At 49.5% G+C, this 25,118-nt stretch overlaps 1 protein-coding gene across 2 annotated transcripts in view; it reads right to left on the bottom strand.

Moving 5' to 3' along the window:
* The window catches only part of Ntn1 (netrin 1), a 177,527-nt gene that overhangs the window by 30,145 nt on the left and 122,264 nt on the right, over positions 1–25,118 (bottom strand). For both annotated transcript variants that reach the window (XM_052196193.1, XM_052196192.1), the window contains exons 4-5: positions 20,937–21,086; positions 17,444–17,497 (exon numbers count right to left, since the gene is read on the bottom strand). In XM_052196193.1, coding sequence (XP_052052153.1) covers positions 17,444–17,497; positions 20,937–21,086 — 204 coding nt within the window. The remainder of the gene's footprint in view (positions 1–17,443; positions 17,498–20,936; positions 21,087–25,118) is intronic.

Genomic DNA, 25,118 nt, shown 5'->3' with positions numbered 1-25,118 from the left:
CACAGCATGGACCTCACCCGGCACCCAAAGCACCATCTGGGACCTGAAACTCGACAAGGTACTCCTTGATGTTTTAGGGGTAAGGAGACATATTCTTGCCATCCCTGACCCACTCTGTAACTTTCTGCTGACTGCTGGAACAGACAGGGGACACAGAACACTCTGGCAAAGTTAAAGGGCTCTCCTGATGCCAGCAGTAGGCCTGTCCTCACTTTCCTGTTGCCTCTGGTGGGAGCTGAAGTTTATGACTGGTCCAAGGGTAGGCTAGGATTTTTCCTTGGCTGAGCCTCGCTTCTGTTAGCCTCCGATGGATTTAAGTCCACCTTCTGGAACAGCCTACACCATCCCGTGCACTGAACCAGCAGGTGAGCTCTGCAGGCTTCCTTAGGAAGAGCCTATTCCCCCTGCTTCTGGCACACTGACAGTGTGAACCTCTATGCACCCAGCTCTGCAGTTAGAACCCCCAGAGTGTCTGTCTAGGCTCCCCCAGCCTCCTGTTCCTCAGATGTTTCTGTGAGAATGGAACAAATCCCTCCCTCCTCTTCACTTGGTGGCTAGCTGGGCCGGCTGTTTCCAAGTGGGAAACAACCTCAGATTCCTTGGAAAGTGTGACTGGAAGCCAGCACTCACTGGGAGCCACTCAGATGGTTTCCTCAGTTCTCTGGGGAGGAGTCATGAATGGTAAAAGCTTTCAAGGGGCAGAGCTGCGACCCACAAGGGAAGCCCCTCAGGTCGTCACAGTTTAATTATGAATGAAACATTAATTAGTTATTCTTACAAAGACTAAAAACAATTTTACTGCCACATTAGGAGCATGGTATCCTGGGGTCTACACAAAGTTACCCCAGTATCTAAGGGAGATTCAAAGGCTCCAAGAACATCTTCAGGTACCAAGATCCACAGATGCTCAAGACCCTCATTAAAAACAAACAAACCACAAAGCAATATTCATTCATATTCCATTCCTTCTCCCCTTACCCCTCCCCCACCCCGTCATCAAACCCAAGATCTCATAACGCACTAGGAAAGTGCTTGACCACCAAACTCCAACCAAACCCTTTGATATTTCATTTTAAAACAGGTTCTGCCCAGGTTGGCCCCAAATTTGTGATGCTCATGAGCACACCTGAACAGCTGCTGGAAAGTTCCTGGACAGGCCTCTTAGAGATAATCTGGAACAATTCTGGTGGACAGAACACCAAGCAACTTTTGCTTACACCGGGAGGGGGGATATGGATGGCGGATGCTGGTTCCCACAAACACCTGCTTCTATTGGGAGCCGGGAAGCAGCTACCCAGACCCCTGGGACACATTCACAGGGCTCCCTCACCTCAGAGCTGTCTGGTCTTAGGTGCCTCCCCGCTTGGTAGTTGAGCTTTCTGGAGTTTCTGAGGGCTGATCCACACATCCTCTCTCCTTCCTCCCAGAGATATGCTCACACATTCACAAACCTCTCATCAGCATCAAAGACTAAAGCTCTCACCACGACAACAGTTCTGCAAACCCTGGGCCCTGGGGAGTATAGCCAGAGCTTCCCTCTGCTTGTGATGAGCTACCCAGCTGGTGAGGGTATTTGCTAGGAGAAATGCAGATGGGTACCTGTCACAGGAGGACAGGCTGAGGGACAAAGATCTGCATTCAAAGAAGCCTCCTAAGGTTTTTCCAAGATTCCAATTCTGTCTCCCTATGGTCAGTCTTTTAGAGCAGTGCTTCTCAACCTTCTAACGCTCTCTCGCTCTCTCTCTCTCTCTCTCTCTCTCTCTCTTCACACACACACACACACACACACACACACACAAACATATATTCTTTATTTACATTTCAAATGGTTCCCCCTCCTCCAAAAATCCCATAAGCCATCTCCCCTTCCCCAGTCAACCCACCCCCGCTTCCCTGTCCTGGTATTCCTCTACACTACAGCATCAAGTCTTTCCAGGACCAAGGGCCTCTCCTCCCTTTGGTGTCTAACAAGACCATCCTCTGCTGCCGATGTGTCTGGAGTCATGGGTAACTCCATGTGTTCTCTTTAGTTGATGGTTTTGTCCCTGGGAGCTCTGGGAGTCCTGGGTGACTCATGTTGTTCCTCCTGTGGTGCTGCAAACCCCTTCAGCTCCTTGGGTCCTTTCTCTACCTTCCCAATTGGGGACCCTGTGCTCAGTTCAATGGCTGGCTGAGAGTGCCCCCCTCTGTATCTGTCATGCACTAGGAGAGCCTCCCAGGTGATAGCTATATCCAGCTCCAGTCAGCCAGCACTTGTGGGCACCCACAATAGTGCCTGGGTTTTGTAACTGTATATGGGATGGATCCCTGGGTGGAGTACAGTTCCTCATGCTGTGGTGAACCCCAACCATAAAATTATTGTTACCACTTCATAACAACAAATTTTGTTACTGTTGTGGATTGTAACGTAAATATCTGTGTTTTCTGATAATCTTAGGCAATTCCTATAAAAGGGTCATTCAATCACCAAAGGGGTCTTGAACAACTGTTTTAGAGGTTAGCTTTTTTTTTTTTCTTGAAGACTCCAAATTTCCAATTATGTCACTGATTCTAATTTGGTCAGCCACCCACAATCACAGGCTCTGCCTATACAAACTAAACAAGCCATGATAAAAATATATTAGAAAAAGAGGTATGTGTATTAAACATCGATATTTTCTTATCATTCTCTAAAGAAAACCATTCTTTAAAGAGATGGCTCAGTGAGTGAGAGTGCTTGTGGCTGCTCTCAAGGACTAAGCTCAGCTCCCAGTACCCACCTTGCCTATTAACTCAAGCTCCAGGGAATCCAGTGCTCTCTTCTGGCCTTTGTAAGTACTGCACTCACATGTGTGGACACCTAGACACGCGTACACACAGGCACATACACAGTCATATATATATATATATATATATATATATATATATATATATATAGGTTTTTTAGATTTGGGTTTTTCAAGACAGGGTTTCTCTATATAGCCCTGGCTGTCCTGGAACTCATTCTGTAGACCAGAACTCAGAACTCTGCCTGCCTCTGCCTCCCAGAGTGCTGGGATTACAGGCGTGCGCCACCACCGCCTGGCCACAGCCGTAATTTTAAAATTAAATAAAAGCCAGGCAGTGGTGGCACACTCCTTTAATCCCAGCACTTGGGAGGCAGAGGCAGGCAGATTTCTGCATTCAAGGCCAGCCTGGTCTCCAGAGTGAGTTCCAGGACAGCCAGGGCTACACAGAGAAACCCTGTCTCGAAAACAACAACAACAACAACAACAACAATAATAATAATAATCTCTGAATAAACAGCAGATGTGTTATTCTAGACATGTGCCATTAAGAGATGAGTTAAATTATATGGAAAGATGTAAGATGATTCCATGTAAATACTTATGGAAAGGACTTAAGCATTTGCAGACTCTAATACCTTGAGGTCCTGGATACCCAGGGACCAGCATATCATCCTTTCTTATCTGCCATCTGTGCCACTGGGAAACAAACAGCAGCCCATCTGGAAGAGCAGCAAGCCTCCCTGGACCTGAGGCTTCATTTGTTAAGCAGCAAGGGCCCAGTAGGCTCTCAGCAATGCCTGTCAGGCCCCAGGAGGTGACATCAGTATCTGTGGATCTGAGGTTTGGCTAACAGTTAAAAAATGGAATTGGAAGCATTCACTGTACTTACATGTCATTCTCACACAGCATAACTCGAAGGGTCCCTGGGAGCCACAGTGCTGTGTCTACTCAGCTCTAACCCAGCACCCACGACAGGCATGATGGATGGATGACCAGGCAGACATTGAATAAGTGGACAAGTGCACAACCTCCTCAGAATCCCCAAGGAATTCTGGGAGTTGGTGAGTGAACAAGGGGAAATATAAAAAACTACTCCCAAGCCAGGCTGAACAAGAAACCCCACACTTTTAGCCTGTAGCCCATGTGAGGCCAAGAGACGGATTCACAGCACAGGCTCTGTATTTCCTAAGCCTTTCGAAATTGCAGAAAAGGCTGCACCTGCCTCCGTCTGTCTGCGGCTGCTAATCCACTGTAACAGCCCTGTGCCCCCATTCTATCTCCCACTCGGCGGGCAGAGTTATCCCATGTATTCGCCTTTAATAAGCTGAGGCTATTCGTGGCGCTGTATTCACTGGTATCTGCTCCCCCCGGCCTGCCCCACAGGGTCTCCTTGTCAGATCTCCTAGTGAACAGGGGATTTTGTGTTCAGCGGGGAAAACAAAGCTGTCCCAACAGGGATCCAGTTGGCTCTCTGCACACTTCTCCAAGAGAGCCAACGGTGGACACAAACTGGAACTGCTGTCAATGTCAAAGGGGGATTCAGATGAGCTGAGCCGGGCTCCCTGGGAAGCAGTGAAGGAAGGGGATGGTGGCCCTGGAGCATCACCTGGGCCGGCTGGCTGGACTGCTCAGCTGGCTGAGCCAGGAGGATGACGTCATGCCTTGGAACCTGGTAGCACTGCTTGCTCCGTTTCCCTGTACCTAAGCTCCAGGCAGCTGTCAGGCAGGAAGCACACTGCTGGCTAAGACTGGGCTAAACCCCTTCCTACACAGAAAAAACGGCCTGGCTTTCTGATGCCAATAACTTCAGTATCACAGTGACAGGTGGCCACAGATGCACTGGAAGTCAGCAGTATGGTCCAAATGATTTATGTGCAAACTATACATGGTAACCAACCACTATGTCATTCTTCATGCATGTATGAATATGACTTGCATTACCTAGTACCCCTTGCTGTGAGGTATGGTCATGTGACTGGGTTCTAATCAAAGAGACCCGAGCAGAGATGATTCTGAACACTTCTAGGCTACAGACATCACCCAGGATTCCCAGCAGTGACTCGGTGGCTCCAAGGGATGGCAGAGCCATACAATGGACTTGCTGCCAGAAAGACATCATCTAACTAGGGACACCTGTGAGGACTGGCTGTTGCATGAACAAGCAATCCCTCCCTGGACTGCAAGGAGGTTATTATAGCACACACATTATCAATACAGGAGGCTAAGACATTCTGTATAAGGGCAGCAGCAGCAGCAGCATGCGTGGCGGAGAGAAGCTGTGAAATGGCAAGACTGGGTGACCAGTTAGCTGTGAGAAGGGCGTGAGGACCCCAGAGAACAGCCGAGACTTTCTGCAGTAGAGAACGTCTAGGGACTGGCCAAAAGAGAAACCCGTCATGGGCCCAAACCAAACTTACTTACTTACTACCACTCAAATTTGGAGTCCAGGACCCCTGACAGGGACCCAAAGCTGAGGATACTCAGCTTCTTAGACAGTATGGTATAGTAATGGAAAGGACCTACCCACATCCTCACATGTATTTTAAATCATCTCTAGCTCGGAGTTAACTGATGCAATGCAAATGTTGAACAGTTACTAGACTGTATTCACGGAAAGACAAGGCAAAAGATTAGTACAAGTTCAGTACAGATGCAGTTTGGGTGTTTTTTGTTTTGTTTAGTTTTTTTAAAATCTGTGCTTGGTTGAATCCACACACTCCAAATCCATGGTCACAGAGGACTGAGGTAGCAGAGGTGGTGACTGTCCCGCTCTGACCTCCTTGCTGGCCCACCACACCCATCCCAGCTGCAGCAGGTGCTGGCTGCTAATCGCGCATGCTTGCAGCCTTCGGCTGATGCTCACTGCTTTACTGGGCAGTATCTGGACAGTCACAAGCTTCAGTCCAGTTCCAGTAGGTAGGAAGTCCACAGCCAGTTGTTAACTAATGTAAGAAGTGTAATATCCTGGCTTCTGCCTTATCTAGTGCATCTTCTCCCACAGGACTGCCTCCTCAGAGTGCTGGAAGGGTTTTAGCCCTTCACTCTCTTGACTTCCTTGCCTGGAAGTACCCCTCAGTTAACTACCTCAATAGCAACCCCTGTCTTAGGCTCCCAAAGTTCTAGAAAACCTAACTCAAGATACTTGCCCCCCAAATAACCTAAAGGAATGGCTGGCATCATATTACCTTTCGAACATACAATAAAACTACCACCACATACAGGATGAAGGGCAGACATGAGGTCCAGAGTGGAACCTTTTTGATCCTCCTATCTCCTGGGATCACAGGTGTGTACCACCATACCCACTGGACCCTGTTTCTAAGCAGAGACCATCAAACAGTATGGGTAGCATTTGTCCCAGACTCTGGAAAATTCTGCCTTCTCTGAAGGAGGGACCAGGGAAAGGGGTCACCGTGCTCACTGATCTGAAGAGCAGGATAAACACAGGTTTGTGATCTTTCGGTCACATCTAGAAGCAACCTGGCAACAGAAGAAAGGGACTGATTTCACATGACCCCACCCAGAACTTTTAGAGCCAAGGGAGAGAGCAGCAGAGAAGATGTCCTATTCGAGGGGAGCTAAGGGGCTGGAAAAATGGCCCAGAGGATAAAGGCACTTGCTGTGCAAGTCTGAGCTTGGCTCCCATCCTCAGAGCACGGGTACACCGCTGATGCTGAGCCACACCCCTCTAATCCCAACACTACTTCCACAGGATGGGAAGAGAGGGCAAGAGAATGACCTGGGAGCTCATGGGTCAAGCCAGTATAGCATGAATGAGAGAAACCCTGAGCTAGAGGGAAGGCAAGAACCAGCCACCAGATGTGTCCTCTGATGCCACATGCACACCGTGTACAGACATATCAATAGATTCTCTTTCCCTCTCACCCTTCCTCTTCCCTGGACACCTCACGATTTAGAGTAGGTGGGGGGTGTACAGCTTGAGTAAGCATCATGCATCTGTAGCCTTCTGACCTAAGACCCCATTGTCCTCACCAATGTGAAGAACTGTGTATGCCAGGGGAAGGCTACCTGGTAACTAGGCAAAGCCTGTCCTCCTTCTTATCCCTTGCTATCTGCCCACTTTGCAAATCACCCCTAATCACCTCCACATATACCAAAAAGGGCTTCACAGACTACTTCCAGGTACTTTGCCTAGGAACATAAGGCCAGTACTGGCCTGCCAGACTCTGCCTAGCTGCTGACCATAGAATGGGAAAGAGAAGTTCAGAGTATTCACAGCTGGCTTCCAACAAGGCCCCGAGGTCTTGATATACAGCCCAAGCAAACCTGGAAGTCACTGTGTAGGCCAGTCTTGCCTCAAATTTGAATTCTCCGTCCTCCTGCCATGGCCTTCCAAGTGCTGAGATAACAGGTGTACAGTGTTATATCTGACACTGGCCCAGGATTTTGAGCCGAAAGAGGACTTAATAGGTGGTCATTTAGCCCAACTCCATGGCTTCTATGAGGACCAAGTCCAGGGCTGGAGTGTCCTCTTCCACAGGGCCAGGGCATTTATGTTCACAGCCAGGTTCTTAAGGGTGGATTTGATGACTCTGATGGTGGTTGTTAAGTCTGGGGACATTAATGGTGGACATTAAGTCTGGGGTGGTACAGAGGTTTGAATAGGTTTGGCCCCCATCGATTCACGTGTTTCAATGTTTGGCCATAGGGAGTGACAGTATTAGGAGGTGTGGCCTTGTTAGAGGACTTGTGTCACCTAGTGCTCAAGCAAGCTCTGCCCACTGTGGAATGAGACTTCTCCTGACTTTCCTGTGAGACAAAGTTCCCTTGTGTTCCTGCAGAAGACAGTGTCCTCCTGGCTGCCTGCAGATCAAGATGTAGAACTCCTGGCTCACCCAGCACCATCTCTGCCTGGATGTTGCCAAGCTTCCCACCATGATCATAATGGATTAAACCTCGGAAGCTAGAAACCAGCCCCAGTTAAATGCTTTCCTTTATAAGAAGGAAACATGTCTCTGTGGTCATGGTGTCTCTTCACAGCAATAAGGCCCTAACTAAGACAGGTGGTTTGACAGATGATAGTGTATTTAGTCAAAGGAGTCAACACGGGGGCCATATTTCAGCCTCGGGGCTGGAGGGGATTTTACTCACCCACTCCACTTTACTGGCTGTTGGGGTATTGAGGGGCAACATGGACAGCAATAGCCTAGCCCAGTATTCAGAAGTGTGGGCAGAGGTACGAGCTGGCATAGCCTGAGATGCCCTATCATCTTCCCCAGGCCAGCCAAGCTTCAGAGCCCGCACATCACCCCACCAGCCCCTGCCAGTGAGATCCCTGGGATGTGGGGTGTGGGACCAGAGCCTCTTATCCTCTTTCTTTTCCCTGACACCTGTCATTTGCACCATCATGCATCCCCCTCTGGTCCTAGAGAGAAGACCGCCCACGAAGGACTGCATATTCTATCCCACTTGCTCCTCTGACCCCCCAGCTCTTCCCTTTGTCCTTCTCCAGGCTGGGGATAGCTCCACAAGCAAAGGCCCAGAGACAGAGGAACAATAGGGTGATTGCTCTGGGCTGCTTAGGGTGACAAGGAACCCTGGCAGCAGGGGTGTGGGCAGATGCTTTCTAACCTTGCTTACGCCCTGCCTGACCTCCACCTCGCCCTCTGTGCAGGCTCAAGAAGGGGAGAGCGGGAGAGGGCAGGGGAGGGGACCAGAGAAAGCAAAGGAAGGCAGTGGAGAGGGGGGTGGGGGAGAGAGGGGTGGGGGGGGTGGGGGGTGGGAGGGTGGAGGGAAGGAAGAAGTGTGTGTGTGTGTGTGTGTGTGTGTATGTGTGTGTGTGTATGTGTGTGTGTAAGAGAGAGAGAGGCAGAGACAGAGAGAGAGAGAGAGAGAGAGAGAGAGAGAGAGAGAGAGAGAGAGAGAATAATAGAATTAGGGAATCTAGAGAGGGAAAAGGAAAGAGAAAAATTAGTCCCATCACATCAAATTGTCCCTTGGGTATCCCCAACAGTGACCTGTAGGTACAATAAAGTCTGCAAAGTTCAACCTAATACATCCCATAATACATATAGGATCAGTCTGGCTTCAAGCCAGGGAGCAGAGGGCAGAAGAGGCCCATAGTTCCTTCGCTCTATCTCTGATTCCCTTACCTGGAGAGTTCCGGCAGCTGGGCAAGACATCTGAGCTTAGCCCAGTGATGTTCAAGTAGGGGCTGCTTTGTCCCAAGGGGACACCAATTCTCATCACTTGCCTGAGAAGCTCCACCCTTCCATTAGGGCCAGCCCCCACCACTACCACAAGCACCCCAGCCCAAAGCCAGTTTCTGCTGAGCATGGAAACTCTAGCTGAAACCCTAGAATGATTGGTTTAGAGAACTTGCCCAGAGTGTAAGGAACCCTGGGATCTACCCCCTTAGCACTTCTATCAAACACAACCAAACTGTAAAAAGCATGTCTAATACCCTTTTTAAAAATTGCTCATCCCCCTTCAGCTTCTAAACCCTCTACACTCACCAAGATGACACAAGGCAGCTCTGGACATTGCTCTCTGAAGTGACCCTGTGAGAGAAACTCAGAACTCACACCTCCCCAAAGCCAGAGGGGTTGGCCTGAGCTCAGGCTGGACACAGCATGACCTCCTCCTCAAGGGCTCATGGGCTCCCCAGTGACCGCAGGCACTACACAGGCAGCACGGTTCCCTGGCAGTGACACTTCCCATTCATCATGTTCTCGAAAGCATCCCAGGACCCTTTCTAAATACAGTGCTTAGAGGGTCACATGATCACAGAATGACTTAATGAAGAAGCCACAAGCAACCCAGCTGCACGACACATGGGGACAACCAAGAAGCTCCTGAACATGGGCATCATTCTGAAGTGTTTGGGGACAGACTGGCGTAATGTCTGCATTTTTCACTAAAGGCATTTAGGTGTGGCTGAGGGTATAGCCCAGGGGGAGAACATTTGCTTGACATACACAAGACCTTGGGTGATCCCAGGACTACACACACACACACACACACACACATACATATACATCATATACATATACATGAACATTAAAGCAAAGAGAGGTGGCTGAAACAACAAAACAGAACAGAATTGTTAACCTAGGCAGTGAGAACCCTGCTCTTCGCCATTCCTGCCAGTTCAGTGAAATTCCTCAGAATAAAGGCTAGTGAGAGGATGAAGCTTGATGACCCAAGTTCAATCCCAGGGACCCACCAGGCAGAGGGGAAGAGCTAACTCCTGCAAACTGTCCTTTGACCTCTGCGCTATTGTCACAGCAAACAAACAAACAAACAAATAAATAAATGTAAAAAGATGTTTAATGAGTTAGATCACATTAACTTGAGGTATAATTCAATGTATAGTGAAATCCAAGACAACTTTTTTAAAAGATGAATTTTAGCATGGAAAAAAAAAACCAGATTAGGCAAACAACTAAACACAATCCCACAAAAATGTCTGCTGGCTTAATGGCCTCGGCCTTCCCCTCTCCTCAGCCCCATCCCTGCAATGGGCTGTATAGCTAATGAGTGAGCGCTCTGTCCGGGAAGGCTGGTCTCTCTCAACAAATTTGCAGAGAACACATGGGCTTGTACTATATAAATACACCAGGCTTTCTGAAGCCTGGTGTTGTCGGCCTTGAGGGACGGCTAGCTCTTTGTTGTGGGGCTATCCCGCGCATGTGGGGTGTCTGGCAGCTCCATCCATGACATGCCTGTGGCGCCCTACCCCCAGTTGTGACAATTGAAACTGTCTCCAGACAGTGCCAAATGTCCCCTGGGGACAGAAGAGCCCCTGGTTGAGAAGCAGTGAATACACAGACATAATGAAACAATTTAATCAAAACACTCTATAAACCAATCTCTGCACAAGGATGCCTCTCTGCATGCAGTCTGCTGTGCAGCCTGCCTCTGTCACTTGCAGCGGACACCAGTATCTCTCTATTCACATGTCCTACAGGCAGACTACACCGAATAACCGCCGGCTGCCTCAAGCTGGGTACCTGCAGTCCCAGTGCTAAGACAGATGAGAGAAAGTCAACTTCAAGGCCAACCTCATCTATGTATCGGGTTGAATTCCAGGCTAGCCAGGGACACACAGCAAAACCCTGTCTCACAAAACACAATAGACATGTAGGCCACTCTTTGGTTACTACCAACAATGTGGTAATCATCATCTGTGGTGCCAACTCTGCTAAACACGAATGTTTCCTTAGATGGAAGTGAGCTCACAGGTCAGAGGTATATCACAAGGATCATATGACGTCCAACCTCCCTTCCTAAAAGGTAGCAGTTACTCCCCCAGTAGTAAGTGTCCGGGTACCTGTCCCTCCAACCCTTGTCAACACTGGGGATTGCTTTTTATCTCCTAAATGGTGTCAGACCTCCCAGATCTGATGTGTTGGGCTTATAATCCCAGCTACTCAGGTGGTGAAGTCAGGAGAATAAAAAAAGTTCAAGGCTGGACTGGGTACTTTAGTCAGATCCTATCTCAAACTAAAAAGAGGTTAGTGTCTGGAGATGACTCAGTGGCTAAATGTACTTGCTACTCTTGTAGAGTACCAGGAAACCAGCGTCCACATGGTGGCTAGCAGCCACGCCCCAAGGGATCTGATGCCCTCTTCTGGCTTCAGGAGGTTCTTGCACACATGTGGTACATATAAACTCACACATAGCAATGTAATTTATTTTATAAATTAAATCTTAAAAGAAAATTTAAAGGAAAACAAAGGCTAGGGAAATAGCTTACTGGTAGAGAGCTCCCCTCGAATGTGCAGGATCCTAGCTCTGAACCCCTAGTACCCCATGTGCTTGAGTACTAAATCTAGAAAGTTTTTAAGATGGTACTCTTGGTCATACTGTCATATAAACAGTACTTCCTGTACTCATTGCTATTTGTACAAATTCTCTGAGTTTCTAGTTCACTTCTACAACTCAATTTCACATTAGGATTTCTTGTTGAGTCATAAATGCTTTTCATTTATTGAGGATTTTGACCATTGTCAGCCACAACACAATAGATTTCTTAGCTTCAAGTTTGCCTTTTAGTTTTGCTTAGAGAGATTTCTGAAGTACAGGAGTTTTCCATTTATAGATACAAAACCTTTCCCTTTACAATTCCTGGGTTTTTATGTCCTATCTTGGATGACATCTTTGCCTGGAGATCACATTGATGTATGTGTACATATGTGTGGATATGCCATACAGACATGCAGATACATATGTCTTATTTTAGGTTATTACAGACCGGTGATATCCTGCAGAATCTGGGACTCTAAGCTTGTTGGCAAAGGTTTTCCCAGCGGCATTTGTTAGCGCTTCTCTCATCTGTAGTCACACACTGCCCTGGTACCAAGTCCCTCTGGGCACCTCTCCACTCCTATGCCACACTCGTTTAAACAACCTGCTTACAAATTTCAGAATATCCAGTAGAGCTAATTACCCTCATTAGTCACCTTAAAAAAATTTTGGCTTTTCTTACAACACACTGATTTTTTTTTTTCTGGTTGAACTTTAGAATCCTGCCCCATCTAATGGAGGCTATGGCCAGAGTTATGCTAAATCTATGGCTTGCTTCTGGGAGAACTGACATTTTGACAGTTTGGGTCTTGCTCTCCCTAACAAGGCATGAAACTCCATTTCCTTCTGCTCCTTGGTGTCTGTTCCAAACATCCATTCCACTCTTTTATTGCTTCACTTATGTGTGCTTGGCATTCTCTCACTACTCCAGTTCCAGTATTCCCAAAATGATAGGGCTCTGCCCCAGTTCCACCAGACTGGACAGAAAAGCCGACAGAAACTGAGCCTCCACCTCTACCTCTGTGCCCTGTGCTGGAAGTTCTGCTTCTGTTTTCTGTTCAGGAGATGGAAACCAGGGCGTCGAGCACAGACCCTCCCTCTCACTGCGCCTTATGCTGGGCTCGCCGGTCACATCCGTACTTTGAGACAGGGTTGCCCTCGTTTGTTCAAAGTGGCTTTGACCTTGCTCTATAGACCAAGCAGATCTTGAATTGTGATCCTCCTGTCTCAGGCTCCCAGGTAGCAGGATTTTGTAGGTTTCAATTCCTATTGGGCATCCCACCTTTGAATCAACGACGCCTGCAGTATAATCCCACCACAATCCCTTGCATCAGGATTCTCGGTATAAGTTACATAGAGAAAGAAATGGCAAGATCAGCGAGGCCCTGTGGCTCTGGGCCCAGGCTGGCCCACTCTGCAAATCTCAACTCATTCTCTTTAGCAAAAAACTGGAGGCCACCCCTCCCCCGTGCATACCTGTTAGCATTGAGGACCATGTCCTCCTGCACCCCAGCTATCAAGTCTCTCTGGGCTCTTCTGAAAGGCTACATGGTACCCTAGAAAGCCACTCAGTGCCACCCCAGAGCCACTGAAGTAGTAGCCAAAAGTCCATAGAGGACCCTACGCATGGCGAAAGTGATAGAAAGGCATCTGGGGAACATCCCAAGACCACGTTTGAAAGGTGGGGAGCCCAGGGGATGCCTAGCTCCTCACTCCTGGACCTTAACCCAGGGTGAGCTGCCACCAGGTGTCTGAGCCTTGGAAATGAGGGAAGCCACCAAGGGTTACCCTTCCATGTTATGGGCTTTACGGGCTCCGAGGGAAGGACCATAGCCCAGGTGCAGTGGGCTCTCATGGGCCCTGAGCCAGCCCTGCATGTCTCTTCCCTACTCAACTCTCACGGAATCCAAATGGTGTATCCTGAAGCTAGTCATGGGCAGGATGGCCCTCCAAGGAAGCAACACGCCCTGCAAATGAGCCACGGCAGGGTGGCGTGTCTACCATCGTGGCCCTCGGGCCTCAAGAAGAATTACAGGTGAAGCTGCCTGCCAGAGGCAGCCGGGGAGTGAGCAGGTGCTTGTGCAGAAAAGGAAGCGCAAGCAGACGCAAAGGGTCCTTCCTGCCCCGGGGCGCTAGGGAAGGAGTGCAGTGCCCACCCCTTTCTGTTTAATGGTGGTGGTGGGGGGGAAGCTGTGCTAGCAGCAATACCCTCAGAGCCATTCAGGACCCTGGCTGATTGATGCCTAACTCCAAACCCAAGCTCCTCCCACTCACCCAAGGGACCCCATAAAAGCAAATGGCTGCAGGTCAAAACCTGCCTAGAGCTGCCACAGGGCAGCTGTTCCTCTTCCAACACAGGAGTGGAGGTCCCTCTATCTAGTGACTAGCTGTGTCCCAAACAGACAACTCTTCTTAGACGCACCTGCGGCAGACTGCTTAGTCCCTGTCACCCTGCCTGAGAGCAGAAAAGAGCATTCTCCAAAAAGCTGGTTCTCCAAGGGCTTGAGTGCAGGGTGACATTTCCCCCTCAGCTTAGAGAATCAGCCCATGGCTTATTAATTCTCCTCTATGATGTGGACACACAGTTCCCACAAGTGGTCTGGAAGGGTTTTCCCTCACTGTGCCCATGAACAGTGTGGAAGGACTCAGCTCCAGGACCCCACTTCTGAAGCGCCTTCCAGCCTCCAGCGCAACGCCTCAACTTAGCCAGCCAGGCTCTGTGCGACAGGTCATCTAGGTCATCGCAATGGCCAGCTCCAGAGTCTTAGCCATGGCGCCCACTGGGCAGAGCCGCTAGGGAAGGCTGCAAAGACTAGGCCGAGGCTTCAGGCATTGCTCCAAGTCCCAGACGACCTACTTTCCCACTCTCTCTTCAGGAGAAGCACTGGAGTGATTCCTTTCAGTCATATTTGCTATGGCTCTAAAGGAAGAAACGATAGTCACAAAACCCAAAGGAGTCAGAGAAGGTAATTAGCTAAGGGGCGTGGCTCAGAGGTGAGGCTGGACTGGGGCGTTCCCCTGGCCTCAGGCTTGATTGCCCAGCACCACAGCTGTTTTAGGCTTTTGTCCCTTAAAGCCAAGACCTTCAGATGATTCACACAGGCCCTCTGCTCAACTTCAATTGTCCATTTGTGTTAGAAGGTTTAAAAAAAAAAAAAGAAAAGCCAAAAATAGTTACAAGGAACCCAAAAATCAAGTTGCAAGGTCCAGAAAAACTTCCGGGAGACACACCATTAAGTCCTTCTTGTCCTAGGGCAAACTGCGTACCCTGCCCCTGCACACTCCATCCAGTTGAGTGACTCAGGTGTATCATGGGGACTTATGACTAGTCAGATGACCACCGCCAAGTCGTCATCACGGTATAAAGACTCAAATTTGGGGGCTGAAGAGATGTCTCAGTGGTTAGAAGTATGCGTCGCTCTTCCAGAGGACCCAAGTGGAATGCGGGCACCCGCTTTTAGGCAGTTTACAATCAGTGCCACAGGGTCCAATCGTGAGTGCCTTGCTCTAGACTCTGATGGCAGGTGCACACACACACACACACACACACACACACACACAGAGAGAGAGACAGACAGACAGACAGACAGACAGACAGATAAAACTCATTTTAAAAAGAAGAATTGGAATTGTGGAGCTGAGGAGACAGCTCAGAGGAGAATGGCCTTAGAGTTCAGATACCCAGAACCATGGGAAAGTTGGGCAGGCATGGCAGCTGCCTCTCATGCCAGCCCTCAGAAGGCAGAGATGGGGGATGCCCAGGAATGCTGGCTCGCTAGACTAGCCAGACATGGAGAGCTCCGGGTACAAGAGACCCTGTCTCAAAAGACAAAGTGCAGAGCAGTTGAAAAGATACCTGTGGCCAACCTTGAGCCTCCATACATGATAATACACACATTCACACACACACACACACACACACACACACACACACACACACACACATGAACACCCAAATATACACAAACATAAGAAATAATCCAATGCCCACTGTAACATCTTCCAAGTTTAAAACTCTTATCCCCTAATTTTTATTTTAATTAATTAATTAGTTGGTGCTAGAGATTAAACCAGCAGGCAGAGCATGTGTTCAAGTGAACTCAGTATCTGACCTCATTTTTAATACAAAAAAACCCCCTGTGTTTTGTTTTGTTTTTTAAAGTATCCTTGTCCCCAGCAAGAGAGAAGAATTCTTTTGTTTGTGGTTTTCATGATCCAGGGTCTCTCTGCCCATCTTGTCCTCAGACTTGTAAACACATGATCCTCCTGCCTCTCAAGGAGCTGAGGGGAATGGATTTTTAATTTTAAAAAGTTAGTATAGTAAACAACAGCTCCTGGCCTCTGGACGGAGCCTCTGGGGGGAGGCTGTGAAGGGCGGTGAGCTGGAGATTTCAGCGTCTATATCCCCAGTCTAGTATCTAGCACCCAGGCACCCATGGGGCCGTCCCTGGCCCTTGCTACGCTTCTCCCGCCAGAGGTTCAACCAAGGCTACTAGAAGCCTCAACTAACACCAGGACTGGGACTTGGACTATTCCCAGTATGATTCCAGGATTTTCCAGCATATGTCTTCCTGAGTGCAGGCTGCCGTGGCTATAGATGTCAAGTCCTGAATCTGTTTTCTCTCCAGCTCCCAGGATACAAGCCCCTCTTCCCCTAGATCCAGAGTCAGGTGACCACCTGAGTGTACAAGCTCACCCCCAGCTCCCTATAGAGCCACCTAGAGAAGGTAGAGTTCCCAGCCTGACATGGGGACAGACCTTCATGTCATTCTGCCATTCATTACCACTCCTATCCTGGGACTGGGGTCTCCTCGTGTGACCCTAACAGGGCACACATCCTGTGGAGGCTCTAAGCTCCCTGTGTATCCTGAACCAGGGATGTGAAACCTCTCCTCTACCAAGAAGCCCAGTGGACCCTTTCTCAGAATAGTATTTTTTGATGCTAAAACAGTCTTGATTTTCTATGGTGTGAAACGGCATGAATCAAGTAGAAGCCATGCTTTGAGCGTGTTGTGAACGGATGAGGTTGGATCTGCTCCTTCTCTTGTGATGCTGGGTAGCAGCAGGGAGCTGTGCCCACTCACCCCAGGATAGTTCATTGCTCAGTTGTGTGAGGACTGGGTGTTTATATTTACTGCATTTTATAGCATTTCTCACTTACAATAATCTTATCCAGGAGCATCTATCAGTGCATAGGAAAATACAACTGAAGTCCAGTTATCTCAACTCTCCCAAGTTTGTGGGGTGCAACCTCTCACGTGTGTGCTTTCTTAACTCAAGTAGCAGCCAGGGGCACACACAGTATCTTGTGGCATCTGTAATGTGAACACAGCTATGGCTGCTATGGTGAACACATCGCGGACACCGCCAGCAGCCGCAGCTGGTACCTACCTTTGTCACGAAGGAGAGGCTGGGTCTTCAGGTAATAGGTGAATGTGAAAATGAGATTATTTTCCCAGTTGAGTCTCAGAGCTCCTGAATTCTGACTGTGACCCCGTGTCTATGTACTCCTTCCTCACAACACCCACACTGTACCCTGGCTCTCCCCAGACCTCAGGAAGGCGAGGAATCCTTGGCCCAGTCCTTGTGAGGTTCTGTCAACTTAATCTCCAAGGGCGAGGAGGGAGCATTCCACTTTCAGGGTTCTTAGCCCTTGGCTCTCTTAAGACACCCTCTACCTTTATTCTTAGGAGGAGAGTTATAATGAAGTGCCTCGTGGTTCCTTCTTCTTCAGAGCAGCTGAGGAGACCATGCAGACAAAACAGAGCCTAGCTGGGGGGAGGGGGCAGGGAAAGTCACAGAAGGGTCTGGGCCTCTCGCCCCCACTCCATGTCCCCACTCCATGTCCCCACTCATGTCCCTACAATACAACCAAGGTAACAAGCAAAAAGCTAAGGCCGTCTCACCTTCTGGTTCTTCCACGCTGCTGGCTGCAGTGGTGGGTGGTGCCACAGGAATCTCTTCATGAGGTTCAGAAAAGGGAAGAGAGACAAATAAGAGGGGGGAAAAGGCATTATTTTTGTCCTTGGAAAGATAAGGGTCTCAGCGAAGATGTTTCCCACTGTTTAGCCTCCCTCCCCCAGCCCACTCCACAGCTCAGCTCAAAGGAACAAAAAGGGAGAGAAAGGGAGACAGGGAAGCGGGCAGCAGGGCCAGGGATCCTGGGCGCATCAATGTGTTCCCCTCTCCTCACCGGGAAGGGACACCATGAGTCCCGTCTGTGAAGGAGGGACAGGAGTAGGGGCAGTAGGAAGGGCTGGGGACCTGCCCTGGGTATCTGCAGCCCGGTCCTAGTTCCCCAGGGCTCCCTTCACATTGGTTAAGGCTTTTGGTTAGTCGGTAGAATGGGGTGTGAAGGAAGGAGGTGGGGCTCATAAAGGCATGGCCTCCATTTTCTTTAAGATTTATTTATTATTATAAGTAAGTATACTGTAGCTGTCTTCAGACACACCAGAAGAGGGTGTCAGATCTCATTATGGATGGTTGTGAGCCACCATGTGGTGCTGGGACTTGAACTCAGGACCTTTGGAAGAGTAGTCAGTGCTCTTAACCGCTGAGCCATCTCAGCAGCCCCATGGCCCCCGTTGTAATTGTCCTCTTCTACCTAGACTAGTAGCTCATCCCTGTACTTCTTATACTCTTCCCTGTGTTCTGGCAAGGTGAGGAAGTTCAGCCAGTCAGCTCCATTGTCAAAATGGACAGGTTACCCGCTGTCAAAAGTTTGGGCCTCCTCTTTCTAGAAGAGATCAAACCACGGATCCAAAGTCCCTCTAGAACAGTGTTTCTCAACTTGTGGGTTGTGACCCCACAGAGGTTACATATCAGATATCCTGCATATTAGACTAGGATTCATAACAGCAGCAAAAACACAGTTATGAAATAGCAACAAAATAATTTCATGGTTGAAGGTCATCACAACATGAGGAACTGTATTAAAGGGTCGCAGCATTAGGAAGGTTGACAGCCAGTGCTCTAGGGGAAGGAGCATTCATTCCACTGTGGGTAAGTGACCTCCAATCCTGTCTGTAGCCACCATTTGACTGGTGTCTTTCCTCTGACCTTGCATTCTACACCTAGAACCTAAGGCTTGCCCCTCAAGAGATCTGTGTCTCCTAAAGGAACCAGGCTATGTGCCTTTAGGAAGCAAAGGCAGAGGACAGTTCACAGTGCAGAGCAGATTTGCACACAGATTGCACTCAGCGGGACCTAGGACCAGGCCCTAAAAACCTAGCCCTAAAAGGCTAGGGTGGTCCCAGCAGAAACTCTCAGGAAGCAATATCCGAATGGCCTGGTCTGATACTGCAGATCTGCAGATGGATATTCATGCTAATGGCCATGGGGCACACTGGACAACCAAACTTGTCTAAGGTGGGATACACACACAAGGTCCATGGCTGCCCGGGCTTGGACAAAACAGGGCACATGCTTTCTAAGCATGAGTCATGCAAGCACCTGGGACATCCTCGAATGGAGCCCAGGTCTACTGTCTCTCGGGGGGAAGGGGAAAATTTTTATACTGGCTATCATATCAGCCCCCCCTTTTCCAAAGCAAGTCAGAAAAAAGAGAGCATGTAAGAGGGTCCAGGCACTGGCTTTGGAAGGTCATTTCATATGTTTTTTTCCCCTGGGGGGTTGGTGCTTGCCCTTCTGAGCGATCAGACAGCTGAGAGAGAGAGAGAGGAGGGGTAGTCTACTCACTGACAGGGCAGGTTCCCAGAGGCCCAAATATGCCCAGCACCTGGCTTTCTAAATGTTTGTCTCATAGCTTTATGGGTGTGCAGAGGAAAGGGTTTCTATAGGCTGTGAGACTCGTGTTTGGATTCTATGGTGGGAAGGATCTCTTTCCATTCCTTCCTTCGATCACCGGAGTGAACCCAAGACCTGGGGTGTCCTAACCGTCCACGGAACAACACCCAGTCTATGCACCCTTTCCACCTGCTATACCCTGAGAGCACACCAGGAGTGCCTTACGCTAGCACGGGGTCATCTGCTGACAGTACACTCACAGGACACTCTCACAGAGAGTCCTGATTCCTAAACTGGTCAGAATTGCTGTCTGAACCAGAGCTGACCTGTTCTGAAAGCAAAGGCCACATGTAGTAGGACCAATAAGCACACACAGTGGGGCAAGAGAGACGTGGGCTGTCTAAGGTCCTCACGGATTTGAGGCAGGGATGACTGACTGCTATGAGGATCATCGAGAAATTGGAGATGGCTCCTGGCATGAAGGGACTCCAGGCACTGGCCCCAAAACTCTTGGGCTGTTCTGAGTCCTCATCTCTAATCAGTTATGGAAACTACTAAAGGACTCTGAGAATCTCAGAAATTGAGATTGACTGACTTCTGAAAAGGGCCAAGTAGTAAATATTTCGGGCTTTGTGGGTTATAGTCTCTGCTGCAGCTAGGCCATTCCACAAAAGCAGCTGCAGACAATATGTCCTTTTCTTCTTTTTAAAAAAATTAATAAAGGGGTCTCAGTATGTAGCCCAGGCTAGCTTCAAACCTTCAGTCTTCTTGTCTCTGCCTCCCAAGTGCTGGGATTACAAACTCATACCGCCATGCCCCGTGACTTCATATGCTTTTTTATTGTGCCTTGGAATAGTATCCTTCCTTTGGTTTTTGTTAAATCATTAAAAAGGTACAGGCACTGTGCTATGCAATAAACAGCTGGCAGCCAGCTCCCTGGGCCGAGCACGCCAAGCCTGCTCTCTAGAGAATCCACTTGGTTCCTTGGACTCTAGCCTGTGCGCTGAGACTCTCTCCTGCTCCTCTGCCCCGACATCCCTTCTTGGCTTGAATAGCCCTAGCCAAGGAATCACCAGAATGAGGCTGGACCTGGGTCAGGCCTGACTTGCCAGCCAGAGCTCACTTTCTGCCCATGGTCACCGCAGTATGACCCACCAGTTGTAAAATACAGAGACCCTTCAGTGCCAAGGCCCGTTGTACCCTCTATGTAATGTCTCTTTGGGACCTCTACTCCACTGCTCTATTAACCCTTCATAGGGGCCACAGGGGCCATACACAAGAATCTGAGTAGCTTCTCTCTCAAAGGCCCAAGGCGTTGGTCTGCTCTTTTCTGAATCTGGCAGCCCCCATGCTTACTGGGTCTGGGATGAAAGTAGGGGTCAGGCTCATGCTGGAGATGAGTCCTGTTGTCCAGCCTGGAGCCAGTAACTCAGTTTTTGTAGGACTGAAAGCTATGGGCAGTCTGGCTTTAATGCACATAGCTGCTTCTGAAGGAATTTCTAGGCCTGGAGTCTCTCGCTGGATCTTACTGAGCACCAGTGAACGAAGAGATGTCCATTGGTGATGGCTAAACCCACTGGACATGAGCAACCAGTTCCCACAGTGTCCCCCCCCCCCATCCCGATCTCACTCAGGCAGAGTAGACACACGTACTGATGCAAGGGGCGATGGGGGAGCGGCTCTGCTGGTAGCCTTTGGCACAGCGGTTGCAGGTGATGCCCGTCACGCCGTCCTTGCAGGGACACTGGCCAGTGGTTTGATTGCAGGTCTTGCCAGCAGCACCCACAGGGTGGCAATCACAGGCTGTGAAGAACATAAAACAGAAGGATCAGAGAGGCAGTTGGTACCGTTCCCGCCCAGGGCTGTCCCATGGTCCCTACCCCAGAGAGAAGAAAAATGAAAAAGAACAGGTAGGTCTAACCAAGCTCACACATGTTCTAGAGATATCTCCTACCTACCAACCAAATCAAAATGGACCTACCTCAAAGGCTTGCTTGAGGAACAGGAGAGGGGAGCCAGGGAGCCCTTCCAAAGCCCAGAAGGAGGGCAGACACTCAATTATGATGTCAAGCAGTACAAGTGTGTGTGTGTGGGGGGGGGGCTGCTAAAGGGTAGAGGTACTGGCTTCTCTTCCAGATTTCTCTGGGTGGAAGAGGGTCTGGAGCTGATGAAGTTTAGGATGCTGGCCAGAAGGAGACAAAGGGAGGAGGTGCCTCCCAGATCCCAGGATTCTGGGTCACTATAACACTTTACCTTCAAACTCCAACTAGATGAGTAACTGTTGAACTGGTGAACGTCCTAGGGGCCTCCCAGGAATGGAACGGTCAAGCCGGGAGTGAAGCAAGGCCAGAGGCCACCGCATGAACATCATAACCCTCCTGATTCTGAAGAGTGAGCTCTTGTGGAATCAGCCCCACATCCAACGGCACTCAAAGCTCCCAGTGTTCCAGTCATGACACAGCCTGACCTTCGGGGGAGGTCTCCGCCACCACCATGAGGATCCAAGCAACATTTACCCCTGCAGGCATCTTGCTAAGTTCTGCCCACCTGTGCCTGAGCAGTGACTTCACTGGGGAGGGAACAGGGTAAAGGACGGGATGCTGTGCCTGTCCCCGATGCAGGAAGCCCAGGAGGGCAGGGCGCCCCAGCAATGCGATCTGTAGTCATTTCAATTCATGCCACATGCTGCTTTGTTTCTGTCCCCAAAGAGGACAAAAATATCTAGGAAAATAAGTGAGAACTGAGATCCCCAAAGAGCTAAAGTAAAATTTCCCTCCTCAGTACAGTTGGCCCTGAGAAGGCAGCCTCTCCCTAGGCCTCCAGTCTGGGAGTGGCCGTGAGGCCCAGCAGGAAAATGCGTGCAGTAGAGCCAGCCTGTCCACAGCACTCAGGGGAACAATGGGACGCATGTAGGCCCCAGCGGTGTCATGCAAAAACATGGGGCAGCATCAGCATGAGGAAGGGTCTGGGCCTGACAGGATGGAGGAAAGAAGGGGCCGAGGGGGCTGGCAGCTTGCTGGCTCCTATGACATAGTGTCTCTGAGAAGCACTGGGGCTGTTCCCATCTTGCCCCTTCTTACAGTTTTCAATATCCCTCATAGATCTCCCATGTTTTTGAACATTTATTACATGGCTTGCCGTATGGTTCTGAAGGCCGTGAATGGTGAACACAGGTCACCACGTGGGCCTTATATGGCTATATCTGCCCCTGGTTCCAGTTTTCTCCACTTCCTGGCTTATTCCATATAAACAAGCTGTCTCAAGCCCAAGGGCATCCTGCCCAGCACAGTCACCTTTGCCACCGTGGAGGAAAACCCTCTAAGAGCGTGAGCCAAGCTCTGTCCTCCCTTGGGCTACCTTTGTCACTAGCATGGAAAAAGTCTCTGCTGAGACATTCAGTGTACCCTAGATCCAAGTCTGAACCCTTTTTTAAAGTAATAAGATCCAGTCTTGATGGCCCATGGAAAGGGTGACAGAAAGGACGAGATAGCTGCAAGGACCTTTGACCTTTCCCTGTGGTCAGAGCGATATGGACTTGCCTCTCAGTTGGCCATGTGCGAATAGAGGTCTGCAGCATAGGATCGCACAGTTATGAGCCACAAATGTGGGCATTGGCATATGGAGATGCCAGGTTCTCGTGCCAGCTGACCTCTCCTGGCCTGCTCTGCAAGCCCACTGGCAACCAAATTCATACCGCGGCCATCCTCCTTGGATGCCGATGGAATTCACCTAGACACCAGCACTGGCCCAGAGTGTCTTCACATTGGTAGGAGCTGGCCCAGCACAAGCTCTGGGTGGAGGAGCATGTTAGGCTATGCATTGAGCCTTGCAAGCTGAGAACTCATCCACCTTGGCAAGGCCAGGGACCAGATGAATTCTGTATGGTCAGCTCATCCAAATCTTTCTCCCAAGATTCTGTAGGAAGCAAAGTCATGCGTCTGGCAGCAGTGTGGTGTATGTTTCCATACCAATCATTATCTATGCACAGAAGTCACTAGAGGATCACATCCAGGCCAGTGGGACCATCACCAGGCTGCATCATGCGACCAACAGAGCATCTGCCAGCAGAGGCGTACCAATCAAGACTCCTACAGACCATCCCAGCACAGCTACATTCTCTTATATATACCCTGTGAGAACAGTATGACTGTCGGAGGACAGGGCAACAGGCTGAGGAGACCTGGAAGGATCTGGAGCTCTGAGGAGAGAGAATGCCCAGATCCCTCATCCTCTCAGGACACACCTCTGTACTTCTGGCTCTTACGTAGGGAAATGAGCTCTGCCCTCTTTCAGGCACTGTGAGGCCATTGCATGGCCCGGCACCAAATGCAGCCAAATGCAATTCAACAGAGATCCACCCTGCACTCCCAAAGCCCAGGCAAATGGCCCAGAGTAAGACCTTTCCCCATAGATACCAGAAAGAGAATGGCCCAAATCGCACCCCCTGAGCAAAGAAGGGTGGGTTTTAAGTATAGAGAAAAAGCCAACGAGAGGCAGTGCCCTTGTGGTAAGATCCTCTGCAGGGGTGCAATGGCTATTCTTGGCTGTCAAACTGACCACCTCTGGGATTAACTAAAACCCAAGCAGCTGGGTACACATGTGAAGGATTTCTTTTCTTCATTAAATCATTTAATGTGGGAAGACCCACTTCTAACCCAGACCTTTAAGGTGGGAAGATACACCTTCAATCCAGATCGTTTTGAGGTGGGAAGATCCACCTTTAATCTGGGCTACATCTCTTCTGCTGGCAGCCTATATAAAGGACATGGACGAAGGAAGCTGTCTCTACCTGCTAGCCTTCACTCTCATGGGCAAGTCCATTCCTTCACTGGCATTAGAGCCTACTTCTTTGGGATTCTGACATATATTGAAGAGCAGCTGAGATATACTAAAGGCCAGCTGGGACAACCCTCATGAACCCAGCAACTACTGGACCTTTCCTCGGGAGCCCATATAGCTATTGGACACACACACACACACACACACACACACACACGAACATCTGTTCTGTAAGTTCTGTTCCTCTAGAGAACCCTGAATAATACAACAGGGAAAACAGACTTCCAACAGCCTTTATGGGCAGGGAACAGGGCTGCCTTGGCACTTTTAAGAAGAGAAAGTCAAAGGCTGTGGCTCCCTAGCCTGTAAACACATAGACACAAGGTCACACACATGGGTACTACACACAGATTCACACATGCACTCACACAGTGACTCGCAAACAGCAGGATGGTTTAAGTGCAGAATGAGGCAAGGGGAAGGGGCCTTTTCCTTTGTTGGGGTTCCAATGAGGGGGCAAACAGAAAGCTTCTCTAATTTTTCTGAGAACATGACCCAGGCTGGAACGTCCTCTGTCACAGGAAGCCCTCCTGGTGACTCCCATTTCCCTGGAAGCTAGCCATGTTTTTTTACAGGAAAGTCAACCCCTTCACACAGTCTACATGGGGCAGGCAGCACCTGCTCAGAGGAAATAGGCTACCAGAAGTTTTTCCACGAAGAGAGAATGTGAAGGAAATGTGGGACCCTGAGAGCATGGTAGGATCAGGTTTCCCACGAATGTAGCTGACTGCAGAGAACCCAGGCCTGTGTTTGTGCTGGGTCAGCAGACAGGGACAGGCTGCTCAAGAGAATTCAAGTGGTTTCAGACAGAGGACAGAGGACAGAGGACCCAGGCCTTGCGTGTCCCTGCCAGTGACTCTGAATTAGTAACCCTTTCTCCATGGACTACAGGTGGCTTCTCTGTAAGGACAGTAGTCTATACTCCATTAAGGGTTTTGTATCCATGGATCTATCTAGAGTGTAGACCTTAACCTTGTGACTGCTGTTCATCACAGT

Source organism: Apodemus sylvaticus, chromosome 10 (genome assembly GCF_947179515.1).
Source record: "Apodemus sylvaticus chromosome 10, mApoSyl1.1, whole genome shotgun sequence".
NCBI lineage: Eukaryota > Metazoa > Chordata > Mammalia > Rodentia > Muridae > Apodemus > Apodemus sylvaticus.
Note: the sequence above shows the minus strand (reverse complement) of the source record. Positions and strands in the feature narration are given on the sequence as shown.